The following is a 19,613-nucleotide window of genomic DNA, read 5'->3' as shown; positions in this document are numbered from 1 at the left end:
ATGAAGGCACTGAGTGTGGGATGCAGGGGTAAGAGTCTACCAGTGTTGGGGTGGGAAGTTCCCACAAATTCAAAAGATCCCATTTCCTCGGATGGCTGCCCTCCCTCCTGCTCACTCCCCAGGATTGAATGCCAAGTGATTCTGCCCCATTCTCATGCCAACCCCACCCCCCAAGTCCCCATTAAATTTCTAGATTCCCTGAGCTTGCTCACCCTGGTGCTGCAGGAAGTAGGTACTGCTTCTTTCCCAGAGACAGAGAGAAAGAGAGAAGCACAGCCACGTGGAGAAGGCAATTCTAATGTGGCTCTGCATCTGGAGAACTATGCCCTGAGCCTGGATAACTATGATGAGGTCACTGACCTGAGCAGCTATGAAGAGCTTACAGACTATGGGGACCACCTCCCCCAGGTGAGGACACAGCACACCAGCTGCACTTCCTGAGACTAGGAGCCAGGAATCTGGTCACTCTTCTGCTCTGTGGTGCAGGTGTCTCTAGCCCCCCATCTTTCTTTCTCTAGTAAGTAGAAATTCTTGTCCCTTCAGAGGAACTTGTCACTCAGATTATACTAAGAAAGAGGACAACAAAACTTCCATTTCTTTGTTCATTTTTAGCAAAGTTGGTGGGACTTTCCTTAGAAATAATACATCTTTCCCACTACTTTCAAGTAACATCATAAGCTAAATCCCACTGGAACATCAGCAATGTCTTTATATTCTCCACAGAAAAATGTCACAACCCTATTCAGTCAAAAGTTCTTCCTCAGTCTCTCCTGGCCTTTGCAGGGGCTCATGTGAAGTCTGCACTTGCTTACATGTGAGATTGGTCAATGCAGGGCAAGAGAAGAGCTCCAGCCTGGGAAATCTGGGGCCTGACCACCAGCTGTCTCCTTCTTCCCAGTCCCTCCCATCTCTAAGCCTCAGTTCCCTCATCCGTGTCATAAAGCTGTTGGACCAGATGCTCTCTAAGAAGGTCATTCCCTGCTCATTCTTTCTGCTATTGCTCTTTCCTTCTCCACAGTGACTCTCTGAAAGTTTTATATAGTCACTGATGTTCACAGAATCCAAAGTGAAGCCCCTCTCAAGCAAAAGCTGACTTAAACTCTGTGCTATGTGCTATGTCTCTAGTTTAAAGGACCAGTCTGGCTCCTCTAAACAGGATCAGCTTTACTTAGGGCACTATGGCTCCAACGACATCTTCTTCAAATGCCACAATGACCAAGCCGCTACATTGGGCCTGCTGGGTTCCCCAACCGGCCACAGTAAGTTCACAGTGACAGGTTTCAACATGCAGGCATGATCCACCACCAGGGACACCAAAGTGAACACTAAAGGGCTAGGGAGTGGAGGGCCAGGGGGAAGAGAAAAAACCACAGCAAGAACAGGAAAAAAAATCAAAGAGAGAGATGGCTGTTCCTAAGGCTTCTGCCTGAACACACAAATCGAATAGGTGCTGTGGACCGGTCTGCCTGGTTTCAGGAATTATAACCCTAACCACCCCCCATTGCCCCCATGGCTAAGGCTGTGAGTGACCTCCAGAATGTGAGCCACAGGAGACAAAGCTTGTCTCTGGTAGCAAATGCTGCCTCAGTTTCCTCCCTGCCCACCAAAGCATGGTCAGAAATCCATGACAGGTAAGTCTCCTCACAGCAGGGAGCAACCTAAGCCAGACTCAACCACGTGGGAGGCCTTCATGGAAGTACTTGGGGGGCTGCAACAAAAAGCAAGCATAGACCTGTGCCTGCTGGCTATGTGACATAGCCCAAGTCCCCATGTCCTCTGGGAGAAGTGCTTCCTAGCTCTAATCCCCTTAAGCTTGAATACCTGATGGGCAGGGGTGCAGCTCCTTTCCTTGCCAGAGTATGTCCGTGTCCAGGGAAAAATCTGACATCACAAAGAATTCCTCAAAAACCTGTGAAATCTGCTTTGCTAAGAGTGCTTTCATTCATATGATAAGGGTCTGAGCAGGAAATGAGTATCTCCCAAAGTTTCTGAAAAACCCCCTTTCCTGACAGACACTGACTCAGACTAAGCCCTCGGATCTCTTTGAAATGTTATCTACTGTTTGATCCTTGCCACCCTGTATTCCTGTGTATTACAACCCAATAAAATCCCTTGGAGAAAGGGGCTCAATGCCCTTTTTCCCCTGAGAAACTGGCCACCTCTCTTCCCCAAGCAGTTCATGTCATGTCATGTTTACTTTCATCAGTAGTGGACTGGGGACTTGTGAGAAAAGTCACCCCCACAAGTAGGAAGCCAAGAAATACCAGAACTCCACTATGGCCAGCAAAGCCACCCTACCTTAATAAACAGGGTCACCGGAGAAAGAGGCTAAGTGGTAATTAGAGACCATTGAAAGCCTGTAGAGAAGAATAAATAACTGTGGCTGTCACTTGTCATGGGGACCTGTGAAGCAATCATACTGCTTTTCAGCTCTTAATTCCCTCCTGAGCAGCTCCCTTCCCCTCCCTGATTCCCTCCTAGAGCCTGGGATACTGATGTATCTGGCGGCAAGGGGCTGACACCCTCCTGCAGGTCAGAGCTGAGGTGGAGAAGGGATATAGTTAATTCCCACTTGCTTATCTTGAGATGTTTGCCTCGGGTGTATCTAGGGTATTGGGGCCTCAGCAGAGAAAACCCTTCAGTCAGGAATCCATGACCTCTCAGAGTTACAGAATGCCAGCCTCAAAGGTATCATAATGGTTTCCACTGGAGGTGCCATTTCAAGGCCTTGTAATAAGAAGGGTGCTGGGGCCCTCTCTGCTCCATCTATATTCTTCCATTTCTGCTGGTGAGAAGAGCTGCCTCTTCATCTTGGGGCCATGTCACTGCTGACAAAGGGCCCCTGGAGTTGGACTGGACTAGCAGTGATCTCTCATAATCTCTGTCCCTTGTAATAGCAAGTGATGGAAACTACCTGCACTGTGCAGTTGTAGAAGCCAGTAAAGTACCTGAAATTTTTAAAGCCAGTCAGAATCTGATGGCCTGGTCCAACTCTCATGATCACTGGCCATGAACTGAGAACAGCAGAGAGCTCTTTCCCAGTGGAAAACTGGAATGCTGGCACCGTAACAAAGGGAAATAAATTCTGGGCAGGCACCGTCCACTTCACCTTGACTCTGCTATGCTTCTGGGAGCCACACAGAATGTATCTACTTACCCACAAGGCAGCTGGCACTTAATTATTTCATCTTCATTGTACCTTGTGGGACCAGAGAGGAGCCCCATGGAAAAGACACCAATAGATGTCCTAGTATCACCCATGTAGGTCCAGGAAAGTCTACATCGGACCAGGTTCTGATGCAGGCACTAATGGGCTTGTACTTGGTCATATATGAGGGTGGATCTGGTTCTTTTAGGTCAAGGGCTGAGTGCAAGGCTGGGAGCATCCAACAACGCTACCTGGATACACTGTGACAGTGCTGGGCAGAAACCCAACAGGACACAGATGGTCCTGGATCAGATACTCCCCTGAGGCAAGGTCCACTGGTCCCAGAAGCTGAAGGGGTCTGATGATGGGGGTTTCTCCCTTTATTCTGTCTTTCTTCTGGGCCAGGCCTCCCCACCTGTCTGGTCTGCATGTGCCTTGTTTCCTCTGTGTGCTGCAACTGACCTAGAGAGCATCCCTCGTCTTCCCCCAGATAACTACCTACCTGTACAACTGCTTCAACTACATCCACCAAATCCAGGCCAGAGACTTCAAAGGGCTGAGTATGTAAGGCCCTGGCAAGAGTGGAACATGGGCCCAGCAGAGGGAACCCCTGGGGTACTCTTTTGCCACCTAGCCATGTGAGCAGTCACTAGACACAGGTCCTCACCTTTGTTAGCCTTTTCCTGTTAGCTTTCAGTCTGTCCAGCTATTAAGTGGGTATAACCCCACATCTTTCTAATTCCTTTCCTAGAAGATGTTAGATGACAGAAGTGACCTGTTTTCATTTATTCTCCCAAAAGCTGGAAAACTGGGAAGGGGAATGAATATATGACGAAGCCTACATTTACAGAGTGTCCTAGCAGCTGTAGCTCTGTGCACCTGCCAGCCTCTAGACAAGACCATGCTAAATCTATTCACCACGACACTGATGCTATTTATGTGGTTACTTGTTTATTTGTTTGTTTGCTCTTTTATGCCTTACATCCTGTCTAAAATAGGAAATCTGGGCTCTAATCCAGATTCTGCTACTAATTGCCACAGCTTTCTTTTTGCATAAACTTAATGGTGGAGGATAGAGGTGGGATGGATCCTTGAAAGATTTCTTCCAAAGTGGGCAGCCACCTTGCAGGACAGAGCTCTAGGGAAGGATGTTACAGAATTTGAGGGCTTTCCCAGGGGGTTCTGCTTTATGACATTTCTTCTGGTGTGGTCATGGTACAGTTGGAAAACTGGTTGCGGGCCCCAGCAAATATAAACAAATGTCACTTGTTGGTTGTCATTCCCTATCCTGAGAGGGCTAGAGCAGGGTTTGGTAGCCCTTGTAAGAGCAGGAAAAAATGATGAATCCTGTGTCTCTCTGTTCTCCCTCAAACCCCTCAGCAAAACTGAAGAGGGTTGACCTCTCTAGCAACTTCATCTCCTCCATCAATGACAATGCCCTCTACCTGCTGTCTGCAGGGATCTGATCCTCCCAGATAACCAGCTGGCAGCCCTGCCCAAGCTCCTTACAGGCATGGAGGTCCTGGACATCTGCCTGAATTGGTTCCAGAGCTGGGGGATAAAGCCTAGAGTCTTCAGCATGAGCTGGGACCTTCATTCCACCATAGACCACCTGCCACCCACACTCACAACCACACTCACACCTTGCCCTCATGAGATATCCATGCTCCAACCCAGTTCTGGGGCCTGAAACTCAAACTCACTATTTTGTATGTTCACATTTGTTTTATTAAAGATTCTTTTAGTTGCAAGAACCTGATTCTGACTCATGAAAAATGGTGTTTACAACATGCCATCCCAAGAACCTCCATGAAAGGAAACTCAGGCCTTCTGGGCCTGTTACTGGTGGGACAGTGTCAGAAACCAAGGTCCAACATTCTTCCCCTCCATCTTTGGGACATGCCGATTCTTGGCTTCTTTCTGTGCACACATTCCATTGCCCACCCTGAACATACAGCTCTGCTATCCTGAAACGCAATAGTGCTGTCTCCTGCCCTAACTCTACAACTCCCTGTAGTTCCAGATCCCACCACTAACTAACTAATTGTTGCCTTTCTGTGATCAAATGCTCAAGTGAGACCATCTGCTTGGTCACTGACTGGCCAGTTTTGATGGGAAGGGCTAACATATGGTACTAATATGGCCTGTGCACCTGCCCAGTCCACAGGGCTGAGCAGATGGAGTAGGGGACAGTTTCCATGAAGAAAGAAGAGGGGTATTGATAAGACTGACATCAGCTCTGCCACCATGCATGCTCAGTTTGCCTCGTGTGTCTGTGGCTCTCATTCTGTTGATCTGGAAATTTCTGGAACACAGTCTCCACAGCTGCCCCAGTTTAGCATTCAGAGACTGTTCCTTTGGGAAAATCCCTTCTGATAGCAGAGAAGTTGAGGCCAAGCTGAGATGTCCCCTGCCCTCCTTCCATCCCCATTGCTGTCCTCTCTGGCTCCTCCGCACTCTCACTAGCAGCAGGCAGCCCTTGCACCTGCCCCCAGGGGTAGCAGCTTTCCTTCTGCATCCACTGGCAGCCAGCAAGCAAGCTCCTGAGAGTCTAGGCACACTTTCCAAACCCATCGTGGAGTCTGGCACATGGCAGAGGCTCAGGAGGCCCTACATGAAGGAATTGGGTCACATCAGGCACCCCACTCTTTCAGGGCTCACCAGCGTCCCACACCCTTTGCCTTTTTCCCACCCTACCCCTCCCCAGGCTTTGGAAAAGCTGCATTTCCTCTACCTGGTTGGCAACTTGCTGGATTTCATCCTAGGGCCCCTCCCCCTAAGCCTGTGTTCACTACACCTGCAGGTGAGTGGCCTTCCCAAGAGCTTCAACCACAGACCATAAAGCACAGAGTGCAAGTTTCCCATAGAGGGAAACTTGGGCAGTAGTGCAGTCTTCTCTGAGAGCCTGTGGGAGACATGGGTAAGTCGGGCTTGTCCAGGTCATTTTTTACAGCCTTAGTTTTATTTCCTCCCCTTTCTTCTCTTTAAAACATTTCTTCTCCCTCCACATCCCTATCCCATCTCAACTGCCCGTTCCTTCTCCTCTTTTCTTCACTGCCCCCAACCCCACCCCAGCCCCAGCTCCTCCTCTTCCCTTCATCCCTCTGTCTTCACCCTCCCTCCATGTGTCTCCTTTTCTCACCCCTTGTTGGATGGTCTTGGCCTTAGGTGCCTTGGTTTCTCCAATTATAAAGGGGAGCAGAACTGGTATGGATAGCTGATTGAGACTTCAGTGCAACTGTTGATATGTTCCTTCCAGAATAAGATAATAGTAACCATGCAGAGTGACACCTTCTGTGACGAGGATGAGCACAAGCAGACACAGAGACAGCCGGAAGACTACTACCTGGATGGCATCAACCTGGGTTTCTTCACCGGCGCCTACTTCTGCCTGCCACAGCTCCCTACGGGCCACTTCTCCTAGCTCTCCCCTGCCTCTCCCTAGGTGTTGGCTCCTGGAGGATCACCAAAGGCATATCCTCCAAAAGACTTTGTTCCAGGTGTTAATCAGCCTCATGCTCTAGTTTCAGAAATCATCAACTGCCCCCACTGCCCCCCCTCACCCAACACACACTCTGAAGTGTCCTTCAGAAGCCAAATTTGTATTTCTTCATTCTCTTTCCTTAACAGTCTCTGGCTCCTGGTTCAGAGAATAGCAGTGTCTGCAGCAAAACTCTTTCCCATATTCCCACCCTTCCTGGCCACATGGAATGCCAGGGAAGTCATAGGAGAGGAAGAAGAGAAGAAAGAGAAGGAAGAAGTAGTGATGTGCCGGAGCCAACTCTTACGACTAGCCTAATAAGAACAAATTATTAAATTTTCCAGATTTTTGCAAGCCAGTTACTTGTTAAACACAGCCATTGTTAAAAAATTAAATTATATAAACTCAATTAAATATATCAGGTTAGAGACAAATGTAATAAATACTCAAACTCATCATTTCCCTGTTATTTTACTATTAACCATGTTTTTGAGCCAATTTGTGCCCATGGGGTCTGTACAATAAAAATACTATGTAATGACATATTACGTCCACTCATGTCTTCCCAGATCTGCTTGCAGCCATGAATAATTTGAAATGGTCCATGGTGGAACAATTTCTGATTTATACCAGAGAAATCAGTAAATGCTACCTATTGGGATTTTTAAAATATTTACTTACTTACTTACTTACTTACTTACTTACTTACTTACTTACTTACTTAGCTGGTTGCTAAGTATTAGCCAGCACTGAGGAGAAAGAGTAGCTATTTAAAGTAGCCTTACCCCCAGACCACTCCTGGGGGAAGGGTGGGGTTTCTGTGAGGCTTTCTTTAATTTCTTGCCCTTCCAAGGCCAGGGCTTCCTGTTAGATTTTGAGGAAGCTGTTCATAAGAACAGAGAAGTGACATGACTCTTCACCTGGGAGCCCTCCTTGTAGTTCCTGGCTCACTGGCCAGTCTCTGAGTAGGGATCAGCCAGCCTTTGCTGGCCACATGGGTTCCCATCCTTCCCATGCTCTCCTCCATGGCTAACCACCAGAGGGCAGCCTTGCAAAAAGATAAATGCGTAGAGCAGTAACACCTGCAACCTTCTTGCATCGTAGGCTAGGCCTGCTGTCCTGGCAGAATGGGAAGAGGGGCAACTCTGAGCTAGCAAACTTGCTCCTCCACTTATAATAGGAGGGGAGATGTCACCCTTCTCTGACTTCTTATGATTCTTATGAGATGTTGGTTAAGGGGAATGTAACTGATAAGCACTTGTCATGGGTGTTAACTTGAGGCAGGCAGTCCATTTCCTCATTCAGCAAGGATTTTATGGAGCACCTCTGCCATGTGCCAGGCACTGTGTTACATGTTGGTGACAAGAAGGTATGCAGCAGCCCTGGCTGGTGCAGCTCAATGGATTGAGGGTGGGCCTGCAAACCAAACAACCACGGTTCAATTCCCAGCAAGGGCACATACCTCGGTTGCAGGCCAGTTCCCAACAGGGGATGCATGAGAGGCAAACATACATTGATATTGCTCTCCCTCTCTCTTTCCCTTCCCCTTTAAAGATAAATAAATAAAATCTTTGAAACAAATTTTTAAAAAAAAGAAGATATGCAACAGATGTACTCCTATTCCTTATGGAGCTTAGAGTCTGGTGTGGAAGACATGTGTTAAACAATCACACATATAACCACACCTTTCTACTCATGATAAATGCTATAGGAGAAATATGCAGAACACCCTGAGAGCTTATAGGAGTAGACCAAGTCTAAGGGCCCAGAACACATCAAAGAACTGACATCTAAGCCAGTTGCCAAGACAACCACTCAAGGTCCCAGGTAGTCCCTGAGCCTGGATGCACAGGTGTGTCTTGCCCACATAGGAGGGAACCCACTCATCTGCCTCCCCTGCCTCTGTCTAGCACCTCTCCATGCACTTTGGATCCTTGGGACAGTTCGTTAAGAAGACAAGTCAGGGATTAATCACTTTCCTTGAAGGAAGAAAGAGAGAACTAAAGAAGATAAAACACTTTCCCCAACTCTCATATGACTTGGACCAAGACTTGCCCCACAGAGTGCAAACTGGAAGTGGGAAATCTTGAAGGTGGTGAGAGGTGCCCTTGTGCCCTCCTGCAGGTGCTGTGCTGCCCATACTCCCTCCTAGAGATCCAAGGATTCCAAGACCCCTGGCCCAGGTGAGGATGGGGAGGGCAAGGACCCAATAGCTTCATTTTGCCTTTTAAAACAGTAGAGAACAGTAGAATTTCAGAACAGTAGGGCTCAGCATCTCTCTTTCCCTCTTGTCTGTTATATCCACTAGTCTTATCCTCTTTCACATAATCTTTTTCCATATACTGCTATATTACATCACAGTAAGGCCTAGGCAAATACAGCTGATAGCCTCAAAATCCCCAAAGAAACCCTGTTGAAATAATCTAATGGAAAAAAGGGGGGAAATTTTTCAGAACTGGAGCTCCTGGGTGCCAAAAACCACATCACGGTCCTATGCCTTGTGGTTAAACTGTGTTGCATACAGAAAGTCATCTGACCCTTGCCCTACTGTGGGATAAAAAGACTAACAATTCCTGGACTCCAGGAATTTGCCAGACCCTATAATGGAAGCTTGTATGCCATTAGTTCATATAAGCCCAACAATAGCTCTAGAGAGCAGGGATGCTTATCTCCATATTGCAGGTGAGAAACACTCTTATGAAAAGGAAGTAGCTCAAATTCACTCAGCTAGTAAGTGGCAGAGCTTGAATTCAAACCCAGGCCAGTTGGAGCACAGGCCCTAAGTTACAGGTGACAAACACAAGGCCTGAGGGTTGAATCCAGCCCTCCACCTTGTTTTAACCCAGACTGGCACCTTTTTCTACCCGATGGCAGCACCAAGCTCTCACTTAACTGTTAAGGAGTAGTTACATTTATACAATCCTAAAATTACATTCACCCCGTTAAAGGCAACTGAGAGGCTGATGTGGCCCCCAGTGAAAATGAGTTTGACACCCTTGCCCTAAGTCCTGTTGTCACACCACACTTCAACATGGGCACTTCTTTCCAGCCCAGTCTAAGGAGGCAGGCCCTGGTTGCTCCTCTGTGCAGCTGTCTCCTGACTAATCTTCCATTCTGATCTAGAGAAGCCCAAAGATAGAGAGAATGGCCTTGCTGGCCACCTCCCTGAAGAAATTCTGCAGAGAGCATCTATCCCTTGGCACCTCCCATGACCCAGAGAGGGACATGAGGAGGGAAATCAAGCTTGGCTCCCAGCAGCTGTCACACCCGGACATGAAGGAGCTAGGGCTCTTATTTCTCAGGAACCTAAAGGAGTCAGGGTTGGAAACCTGGTAGGGACAGTAGAGAGCACCTCTTTTTCTGGAGTAAGGTCCTCTGTCTTGCAGAATGGTAAAGATGTGAGTTAGCTCTAAAGTAAAACACGAGCAAGCAAAGAAGAGGAGACCATGGGTCTAGTCAGTGTTAGGGTAGTCAGTGACACAGCCTCTGAAAGAATTCACAAAGAGAACAAAGTAAGAGGCATGGAAGAAGAAAGAAGAAAGAAGGCAAGAGGCATGGTGTGGAGATGATACACCAGGCTTGAGGGGTGGGGGCTTTGAGCTTTTACTGGATCGTCTTTGGATTAAAACGGGGGGTGCTGTCCTGTGGCCCTGGGCTTTCGGGGCGTTGTGACAGAGGCTGCAGTTTGTTCCAATGGTCTGTTCTGCCTGTGGCTGTGGGAGCAATTAGTTCTGTTCTTGCTTCCAGTGATTTCCAGTCCTGGGGGCACAAGCTCAGAAGAGTAAAATGGCCGTCACGTTCCACAGGTCTGCTCAGCAAATGGCGCCATGATAGCAAATGGGGCAAAGGACTTTATCCTTTGTCAGGATGCCTCACTGAAGACACCGTGACTCTCCCAGCCTCACTCATGCAGGTCCACCTATGCTCCACCTTGGTGGCTTTGGAGACCTTGGCAGGGCCCTTGCACCAGGGCAGCTCCCTAGTAGTCATCATACAACCCTGAGGGGAGAAGCCCGCCACCCGCAGCACCCCTCAGCCTTCAGAATGGTTTTGGCTCCAGGCTGCAGGCTGTGAGTGTCATGTCAGGTTGTGAAGAGGCCAGCATTAGTGTGCAGTGACTGCCCGCCCCACCCCCCATGCCCATCCTCAACTCCACAGCTAGGCCCAGCTGGGCCCAGGGCTGGAGAAGGCTGGTGGGACTAGAGGGTAGAAGGGCCACTAGAAGGGCTGGAGCTAAATCCTTTCAGGAACCAGGCAGTGTTTCCTTACTGTGACCTTGCCTAGACTTCCTTCCTGCTTCCTTTTCCCTTGAGGCTCCTCCCTGAGTAACAATCTCTGAGGCTTATGCTATAAATGTGCACTTTACAGATCTCATAAATATGAGATGAGATTTGTATTCCCAACAAGTCTGTGAAGAAGGTGTTATTATGCTTATTTTAAAGACAGAACATTGGAGACCAAGTGATTCCTTCAAGAGATAAACAAAAGATGACTTAACATTCACAAAAAGACTAGGGGAGGTAAGGGACATTCCTGCAGAAGAAATGAGAAATCCTGTCCCATGCTAGGGAGCAATGGATTACCTTGCCCACCCCTACTCCCCACTCCCCACTCCCTAACCAAGAGATCTTTACAAAGCAAGCAGTGGGGAGAATTTCCAGGCTGGAGAATTAAGACCCTCAGGTCTGCATCCTGATGGAGCACGTGAGGCAATGCAATGGTGGTGGCTTCTGTGGGTCTCAGCTCAGGAAACCCCAGGGCTTAAGGACACACTGCTCCCAACTTCTGCACCCCAGAAGGCGTACTGCCCAACACCCACAGGCCAGTGTCTGTGTTTCTGTGTCCTTGCTTTTCAGCTAGAAAGAGGAAAGCAGACAGACAGGAGGGGAACTCAGTTCTGCCTTCCCCCTCCACCGTCTGGATCCCTCTCTGTTCCCTCCCTCTCTGCTCTCTCCCTCCTCCTCACCTGCCCCTCCCCTTGCCCCCACACTAGACATTACCTGCTAGCTCAATTTTGTTTCTCCTTTCTCTCAAGGTCGTCTTTCCATCTCTCAGTCTGGACCAGCTTTATGTCCACAGCAGCTGCTATCTCAAGGCTTCTCTCCTGTGGTTCCATCAGCCTGACAAAGGGTCTCCATCTGGAGAGAGGATATGGCTTTTCCCCATTGCTCCTGGGTCTCCCTTCTTCTGCAGGGGTGAAATAGCGGCTGAGGCACCACCTCCTTTCTGTGTCATTTCAGTAAATTCCCCAAACTCAGGCTTCCTTCTCATCTTCAGACCATCCCTCCCAGGTGTGGCCAGATCTGTGGTCCTCCCTCTGTCTCCTTTCCCCATGTCTCTTCTGTATCCCAGGCACCAGAGCAGACAGCTTTTAGCCTCTTCCTGGCACCACTGGTCCTAGCCTGTCCTCAAGAATTTTTGTCTCTGGTGTCTGTCTAACACATGGTTTATGCACAAGAATTTCATGCTGTGGCCACCTGCAAAGGCACTGTGGTGCAAGGGAGCAACTGAGTGAGAGTCTAGAGCCCTGAGTTTAACTACCCCAGACCCTGACTTGTGGTGTGATAGGTAGCAAGTAATGCCAGCTCCTTGCTCTGTCCACTTTCCTCCTGAAGCTCCTTCAGGCCAATTCCATTGCTGGAAACATATCCAGGTCTGAGGGGCATGGTGTCTATGCCAATCCCCATTCCATTTCTAGTCTAAGAACAAACACCAAGCCCTCTCTTCCTGCTGCTTAGAGCACAGACAAATGTGGACAAGGAAATGCCCAGTAGTGAAGGGGGACAAAGGGAAGCAAGAATGGAAAATACAGACACACAGAACACATTTAGTCTCCCAACTCAAGTTTCTGATCCCAGATCAGCTGCACCTTGGCCTAAAGCTGGCTTAGCTACATGCCTTCCTGAGCCCCCTCTGGTTCCTGCAAAAAATGGACCAATCCAAAGTCTCTTCCCACTCAGGACCAGAAATCTGTGATGAGCCCATCCTGACCCATCTTGACAAGACAGGCAAAAATGGTTGAGTCTTACATCACCTGTAATCAATATCCTCCCACCAGAGGATTATGCATATGCAATCTCAGGAGAGGCACTCCCTCCCCTGTGCCCCTCAGCTCAGGACAGGCTCCTGGAGCCCAGCCTAAAAGAGCAGCAGGATCTTTCAAGAGGATCCAATAAATTTCCATAGAGCCACGTCCTGGGGGACAGGCAGGAGAGCAGGGGAACTTCTGGCCTTTGAGGGAGTGCTGGGGAAAGAAGCAGTGGTATGGAATGGAATGGGCAGAGGACAGGTGGGACACATGGGACCTCCTGCAGTGCCCCATGCCCTGGGCTCTGGGGCTCCGGGAAATCCTGGAAACTACCAGGCCAGAGAAATGCAAACAGCCCCATGCTGGAAATGTTCTGCAAAGTATGAAAGTGTTCAGTAGTTACGCACATGTTTTAAGCTAAAGCACCCTATAGTGGAGGGATTTAAAAATGTAGTCTTTGGAGATTCAAGTCTTCCAGATCATTTATATAATTGGCTTAAAATCAGCTTGCCAATAGAGATGATTTCCCTTTGAAAAAGTCAGTCTGAAACTAGGGTCTTTCTTAAAGTCCGCAGATCAGGACATCATTCCTGCAGAAATTATGGGAGGTAGAGAAAGATGGGAAGGTGGTAGAAATTCAATATCCCAAAGGCCCTGAGATTCCCCAGAGTCCTTTTGTCCAAGCCTCTGTGAACAGACAGGACTTTGCCTAGTGCAGAAGGTGGGATCCTTGGCTTAAGTAAGAAGAACCAGAGATCCAGGCTGCAGAGAGCCACCCAGCCACTATTTTGGGGACACTATGTCAGGCCTTGTGCCAGCTCTTTGCATTGCATGCATTATCATGTTTAATGAAGTAGCTCAATAAGGTAGGTACTGCTCCAATTTTACAGAACTCAGAGAAGTTAGGTTCTTTATCGAAGGTCATGAGGCAAGTAAGAGGCAAAATGGAAATTTGCCTGATTGCAAAGTCCTACCCTCTTGGGTTGGTGCTGGATGTCTGGCATACCCGCTGAATCACATGCACTTCCTATATGAGCCTTGCACATAGAACCACTCAATAAACACCACACGGAGGGGAGGCCAACCTCTACAGAAATCTCACTAGCGTGGCCCTTTAGGAAAAGGGTCCCCCCAAATTGTGGTTCTACACACCTAGATTTCTCGTCCAAGCCTTTCTAGTCTAGATCTCCCTTCCCACACCCACTCCTTTCCTAGCTATTGTCTCTGAGCCCAACTTCTTGGCTCTTGAGCTTGTATTTGTCAATTTCTTTCCACTTCTTTCACCCTGAGTACAATAGGCTCCTTCCTGTTTGTTGGTAAACAGAATTACAACAAAGGGGCAGGCCAGGTTTCAGCTTCCCAGGGAGCTTTTGGTGTGCAGTCTCTTCCTAATGGAGACAGAACTGGAGAAGAGGCCTGGCCTATTTCCAGACTGTCTGCCACTCCCCCACCCCTATTTTTGCATACTGCAGCTTGGGGACAAGCAGCTCAGTGCCAACATGTGGGAACACCACACACCTACCACCAGACCTTCCCCTGGGCCTTGTTCTCCAAGTCACCTCTAGAGCAGCCTGTGTACAAGGAGCTGGGATGAATAAGGCAGAGACATCAGAGCAGGCAGCACAGCTCCTCCAACACAGAGGCAGAGAGGGCTCCCCTAATTCTTCACTGAGAAATCCCTAGTCTCATGTGGATCCTCAGCCCATTTTCTAACCAGGGCAACACCCCATCTACAAAGAGATTCACATGGACCCAAGCTCTGCTTCAATATTAACCATCTCCCGTGTTGTCCACTGATGCTTTGAACAATAACTCCTTATTGAGTGTCAAGCACCAGGGACATCATAATAAATAAAGACAAAGAAGGCCTCCAATGGAATAAACAAAAAACAGTAACAGATAAACAGTATAATTCAGACAGATGCTAGAAAACAAAAAAACAAAGGCTATGTGGCAAAGGTGGGTGGTGGAGGCCCAGCAGCTTTAGAAAAAGTAGTTGAGGATGGCTTCTCAGAAGTGATGGCTGTGCTGCGACCTTCGACCTTTGTAACAAGAAAAGCAGCAGCCATACACAACGTGAAGGTGGTACTTTCCGGGCAGAGGGAAAAGGAGGAGCAAAGGCCGTAAGACCAACAAGCACAGTGAGTTTGAGGGGAGAGGAGGCCTTGAGAACAGCCAAAGCTGGGCTGGAGGCAGCGGGCAATGGATACTTCTCCAAAGAAATAAATACCCAACCTTCCTGGTAGAGATGCTAAAAACACAAGGAAGGAGGGGAGGGAAGAATGAGTCACAAACTGGAGGGTAACAGTGACCAGAGCAGTAAGGAGGAAAAGTCTGCTACTTGGCAACCACATGTGGGTGGGCCAGTGGGTAGAAATGGAGAACTAAAGTGGAGGAAGAGACAGACCAGGAGCTGGGGGAAGGAGTAAGGGGACTGAGAGCAGGAAATAATACTGTGTGAAAACAGAGGGGCACACGAGCAGTTTCCAGGAACTGTGGCACTTTGAGGAGAGGCAGACAGAGTATTTTAATTAAGTTTGGTTGGGTTTCATGTGGTATAATTTCACTTTGGTCATCCTCTAAAGAAGACCTTGTGTTAAGAGCATCAATGTATCTCAAAGTTTTTAGAGCCAGATGTTGGTTCCTTTTGGACATGTCTCAGCTGCAAGGGTCTTGGGAGAAGCAGGGGCCCCTGCGCTTAGTACACTGTTGAGATTGGAACAGAAGGGAAATGGGTCCCTGCTAAGACACTCACCTGCTGTGTGGCCTCAAGCAAGTCACTTGTGTTCTCTGTTTTCCTCCCCTGACCTTGAGAGGATTGGATTAAATTATCTCCAAGGTGCAGTCTGGGACTCCAACATGCCACCTGTCTTTTCGTTTTCTTAACAGAGATGTGAGAAGATAGGTCTTAGAGACCAGCTATTAATCCTCAGAGTAAACCAGTGTCCACACCCCCTTATGACCTGAACCCCACCCCCGTACACCCCTCCCCACCACATCCTAGCAACTCTGTTCCCTTTAGCACCAAGGGAGGACGGTTTTAGGAGCATGCTCACTCTCCTACACCTTAACACTGCTCAGGCCCGGCCACCTCCAAGGAACAGCTTCTCGCATGGGGACAGGACTCCTAGAAGCTTCCTGAAGCTGCCATCTTTTCATGCCAGGACTGGGCTGGATGCAGCCCCTGCAAGGTGGAGTAAAGGACCCAGTGACCATGTCAAGGAATGAGTCTCAGGCCTTAGTGGATGAAATACCCGCTGGTGGACAGAAGTGCCCCTCCCCTTCTGGAGAGGGCTTGGGGCAACCCGTGACTCTGGAGAACCAAGATTTTAGGCCCTTTTCACCCTGCGGTTTTGGGGCCAAGAAGAGCCCTCTTCTAGGCCCCTTCACTCCAGCTGGGCTGCAGGAACTCAGGACAGCTGCTTTATTGCCTGCCTGCTTTCTCATACACAGTAAATGCTTCCCCACAGAGCCTGCTGAGCCTTCCACCACATTAGTAATCTGTGCACAAAACAGGAGCTTTCTCCTCCTTCCTCCCCCCTCCTGTCTCTTTCCTCCCTTCTCTCTATTTCTCTCCACTCCACCCCATCCCCCTTCCTTTACCTTATTCTCTTACCTCCTCCCCATCCATCAGAGCCACTGCCACCTCCTGGGAAGCTGAGAGGGTTTATCATCAAATCAGGCTTTGTCAGAAGGGAAACAGGTTTATTTTCCCCACTTTGAGAAGGCGTTGACAGGAGTAGCTAACGAAAGGGTGTTTTGTATATTTGAAGCGTTTCCCCTTCCCACTCCTATCCCTAGTGACTGAATCTGTCTAGCACTGGTTTTCTCATTTTCCTGACCTGCCTCACCTGTGCCCATCCTCTTAACCCTCACCTTGAGCCTTTGCCCAACAAACCCATCCACTTTGAATCACTTCTTTATTTAGTTCATTTTCAGGGACCCCAGGTGTATGGGTGGGGGTCAGAGGGGTGCACAGATACATGAACAAACCATTAAAATACAAAGCAGTAATCACAACATAGGATGACCAGAGCACCAAGATGAAGTAGCCATTCATGGGGGCCAGGGTGAGTGTAGGGGTTGGGGGGTTAGGCAGAGATGAAAGAAGGCAGCAGAAAGGGAGGAGGAGATCTGAGAGTAGAGACCTTGGGTAAGCGGAAGGCTGAGGTGTAAAGGCAGAGAGGGAAAAAGGGGTCCTGGCCCAGACTAAGCACCATCAAGGGACCTCAGCATGAATGAGAACACGTAAGGGCAGAGGCAAAGGCTGGAGAGGGTGTGAACAGAGCCAGCAGAGCAAATGCAGTGAAAGGTGCTCTGCTGGGTTTCACCTGGGGATCAGAGTGTAAGGCTGGTACTTAGGAAGTTCTGCAAAAGGTGGTTTTGAAGAAGACAAGCCTGGCAAGAGTAGTCAGACTGGTTATGTTACTATGCCTGTGAATCAGAAGAAAGAGGTGAGAGTTCTGAGTGAGCAACAACATTGGACAGAGGAAGTGGGGAATGTGTCCAACGGGCTGAGACAGATAAGAGGCTACAGGGTTTCTCTGGTGTGGGGCTCTCCAGCAGAGCGGAGCTGAAACCAGGAGAGGGCAAGAGTGGGTTTTTGAGCACACCCACATGTGCACAGTGAGAAAGCAGAGATGGGGCAAGGAGAGCACAGACCTAGGAGAGGCCACATGGGTGGCAAGCAGCAGGGGAAACAAAGAGGTGAGAGTAGCACTAAGAGACACTAGCAACCCAGATGGCAGGAAGGGGTGGAGAGTAAAGAAGGAAGGAGTTGCATCCCGGGACTCACTCAGAGCAGAGTACTGCAAAGGGCCGCTGGTGAAGGTTTTGCCAGTTGTCCGGGCTTGCTGCTGCCTCTCCCTTCATCTCCAGGTCTTCCTGGAGGCAAACTGCTCTTCATTCGGCCACCCAACCATCAGTGACAGTCACCACTAGATACTGAGCACCAGTTGTGAATCCAACTGTCTAGTGAGCTCCAGTGGATGAAAGAGACACAGCCCTCATGCTCAGAGCTCACAATCTAATGGGGAGGCTGTGCACAAAATCCCCACTCATTAAAACCCACAAGTCATATTTGTAAGAAACAATGTGAAATACACACATGCTGAAGGGATCTCAGAGAGAAGAGGCCGACTCAGGGAAGGAAGGCAGGGACACCCTCTCTGGCTGACTGGGATGCTGTAATTCATAGCCCATCAGTCCTGGAGGGCTGGGGCTCTGACCTCCATGGAAGCAGCTCTCTTCTCTGACATCTGAGCCCTTCCCCTTGGAGACCCATGACCAGCAGGTCTCTCTGTGAGATACACTCTGGTGCCTGCAGCCAGGATGATGGATGACCAGACAACAGCTGCTCAGAGCAGCTGAGGCCAGTGGGGCTGAGCAGGGAGGGGAAAAATGATAGCAAAGCAGCTCAGAAACATGAGAGACAATTGGGGCTAGATGGGAGCAATGGAGACTTGAATCCCTCTCTCAGCCATCTCCATTCACCTGTCTGCCTCTTCAACCAGGCCCCTGGTCCTATTGCACAAATGACACAGAGATGTGGGGACAGCTGAGAGTAGCAGGTAGGGTGGTAAAAGATCCAGAATCCAAAAAATCATCTTTTTCCTCTCTTCAGAGCCAAGGGTATGGAAAGCTCTCAAGGTGCACTGAGGAGCGGCTCACCCAGAAGCTGAGGACTGTTCCCTGCCCCAGTGCCCCAGTGCCCCACTGTGCCAGAAATGAGCCCAGCCCTAGACTTCCCTGACACATAGGCTCCCATTCAACCTCACTTCTTTAATCATAGGAGACACTGGGGCCAGCAGCTAGCAGAGGGAAAGACACATTCCTGGGATCAATCCAGTCAGGACTCCATCCCAGGGACCAAGTTAGGCTAGAACTGCAGACAGCCTCTCTGGCAGCCCAGCCTGCCATCTGAGCTGCCTGGCAGCTGGGAAGTCCATGAATATGACAGGTGGGACTTCAGCCTACTCTTCCCCAGCCTCTGCGTTTCATTTGTCCCAGCCTCCAGGCTGCACTGTAGCCCTTCCATGTGCACACAGGACAACAGAGATGTTGGCAGGTTACCACTGTCCTTCCGCTCCCCATCAGCTGCTGGACGAGGGGGAAAATCAAAGAAAGAGAAAGTCATGGGAGTCCCCACCCTTGGAAGCAGCTAATGTGATAAGATGCTGGGACTGAGGCAAGGGGTCCTGGGGCTGAGCAGCTGGCACGATTGTTCTTCCTGCCCAACAGACAGAAAAAGACTGCATTATTGTTGGGTAATGAACTCTCTTTTCTGGAAATAAGCATTGACAGTAGAAATGACAGAAGCATCTTCATGTTGAACAGTCCATGCCCAAGCTCCCTTCCTTCAAGATACAAGGAATCAAATATGCAGCCTGTCCCAGGGAGCTTATCCTGGAGGCCATAGCTGTAGGCAGTAATGCTAACTGTGGGAGACACAGGAGCTCAGGAGGGCAGGTGCCTTGGGCTGCCGACGATTGATTAGAAGACTGCCTGGAGGCGGGCAGCTCACCACCTGAACTGCCCTCTCCTCACTCAGACAGCAGCCTGTGGAAGGCAGTGCCCACACAGACAGCTGCTTAGGACAAGCTTCTGCATGGAAGGAACAGACTTTGTACACAATTCAGGCACAACACATATTGTATAAAGAACAACAGGCTGGTGACAGCAAGAGTGTATTCTGAAGGTAGGAAGCATGCAGGTGCCTCTCCTGGGTGGACTTGCCTCAACTGCCCTCCCTTTCACTTCTTCCATCTTCAGAGGCACCATCTTCTCCCCCACTCCTACCCCTCTCTACCTGGCACCATTCCCAAACTCCAGGTAAGCCCCCATTCAAGTCCAGAACATCCCCTGAGTCCCTGAGGGAAAGAACAGACTGTCCCCCGCAGCTCTCACACTTGGGACATCAGGTGGAAGCTGCCACCCTGGATGCAGGCAAAATGGCA

General features: G+C 49.3%; 1 protein-coding gene across 1 annotated transcript; it reads left to right on the top strand.

Annotated features, from left to right (window-relative positions):
- OPTC (opticin) lies at positions 1 to 6,974 on the top strand. Its single transcript, XM_053667933.1, is given in 10 exon segments — positions 1 to 419; positions 1,133 to 1,221; positions 1,224 to 1,259; positions 3,554 to 3,605; positions 3,607 to 3,631; positions 3,633 to 3,708; positions 4,529 to 4,603; positions 4,606 to 4,718; positions 5,856 to 5,951; positions 6,408 to 6,974. Coding segments are annotated over 10 exon segments (1,146 nt in total). The 3' UTR covers positions 6,573 to 6,974.
- The last annotated feature ends 12,639 nt before the right edge of the window (positions 6,975 to 19,613 follow it).

Source organism: Artibeus jamaicensis, unplaced genomic scaffold (genome assembly GCF_021234435.1).
Source record: "Artibeus jamaicensis isolate MK-2021 breed Jamaican fruit bat unplaced genomic scaffold, CSHL_Jam_final contig_475, whole genome shotgun sequence".
Classification (NCBI taxonomy): Eukaryota; Metazoa; Chordata; class Mammalia; order Chiroptera; family Phyllostomidae; genus Artibeus; species Artibeus jamaicensis.
Note: the sequence above shows the minus strand (reverse complement) of the source record. Positions and strands in the feature narration are given on the sequence as shown.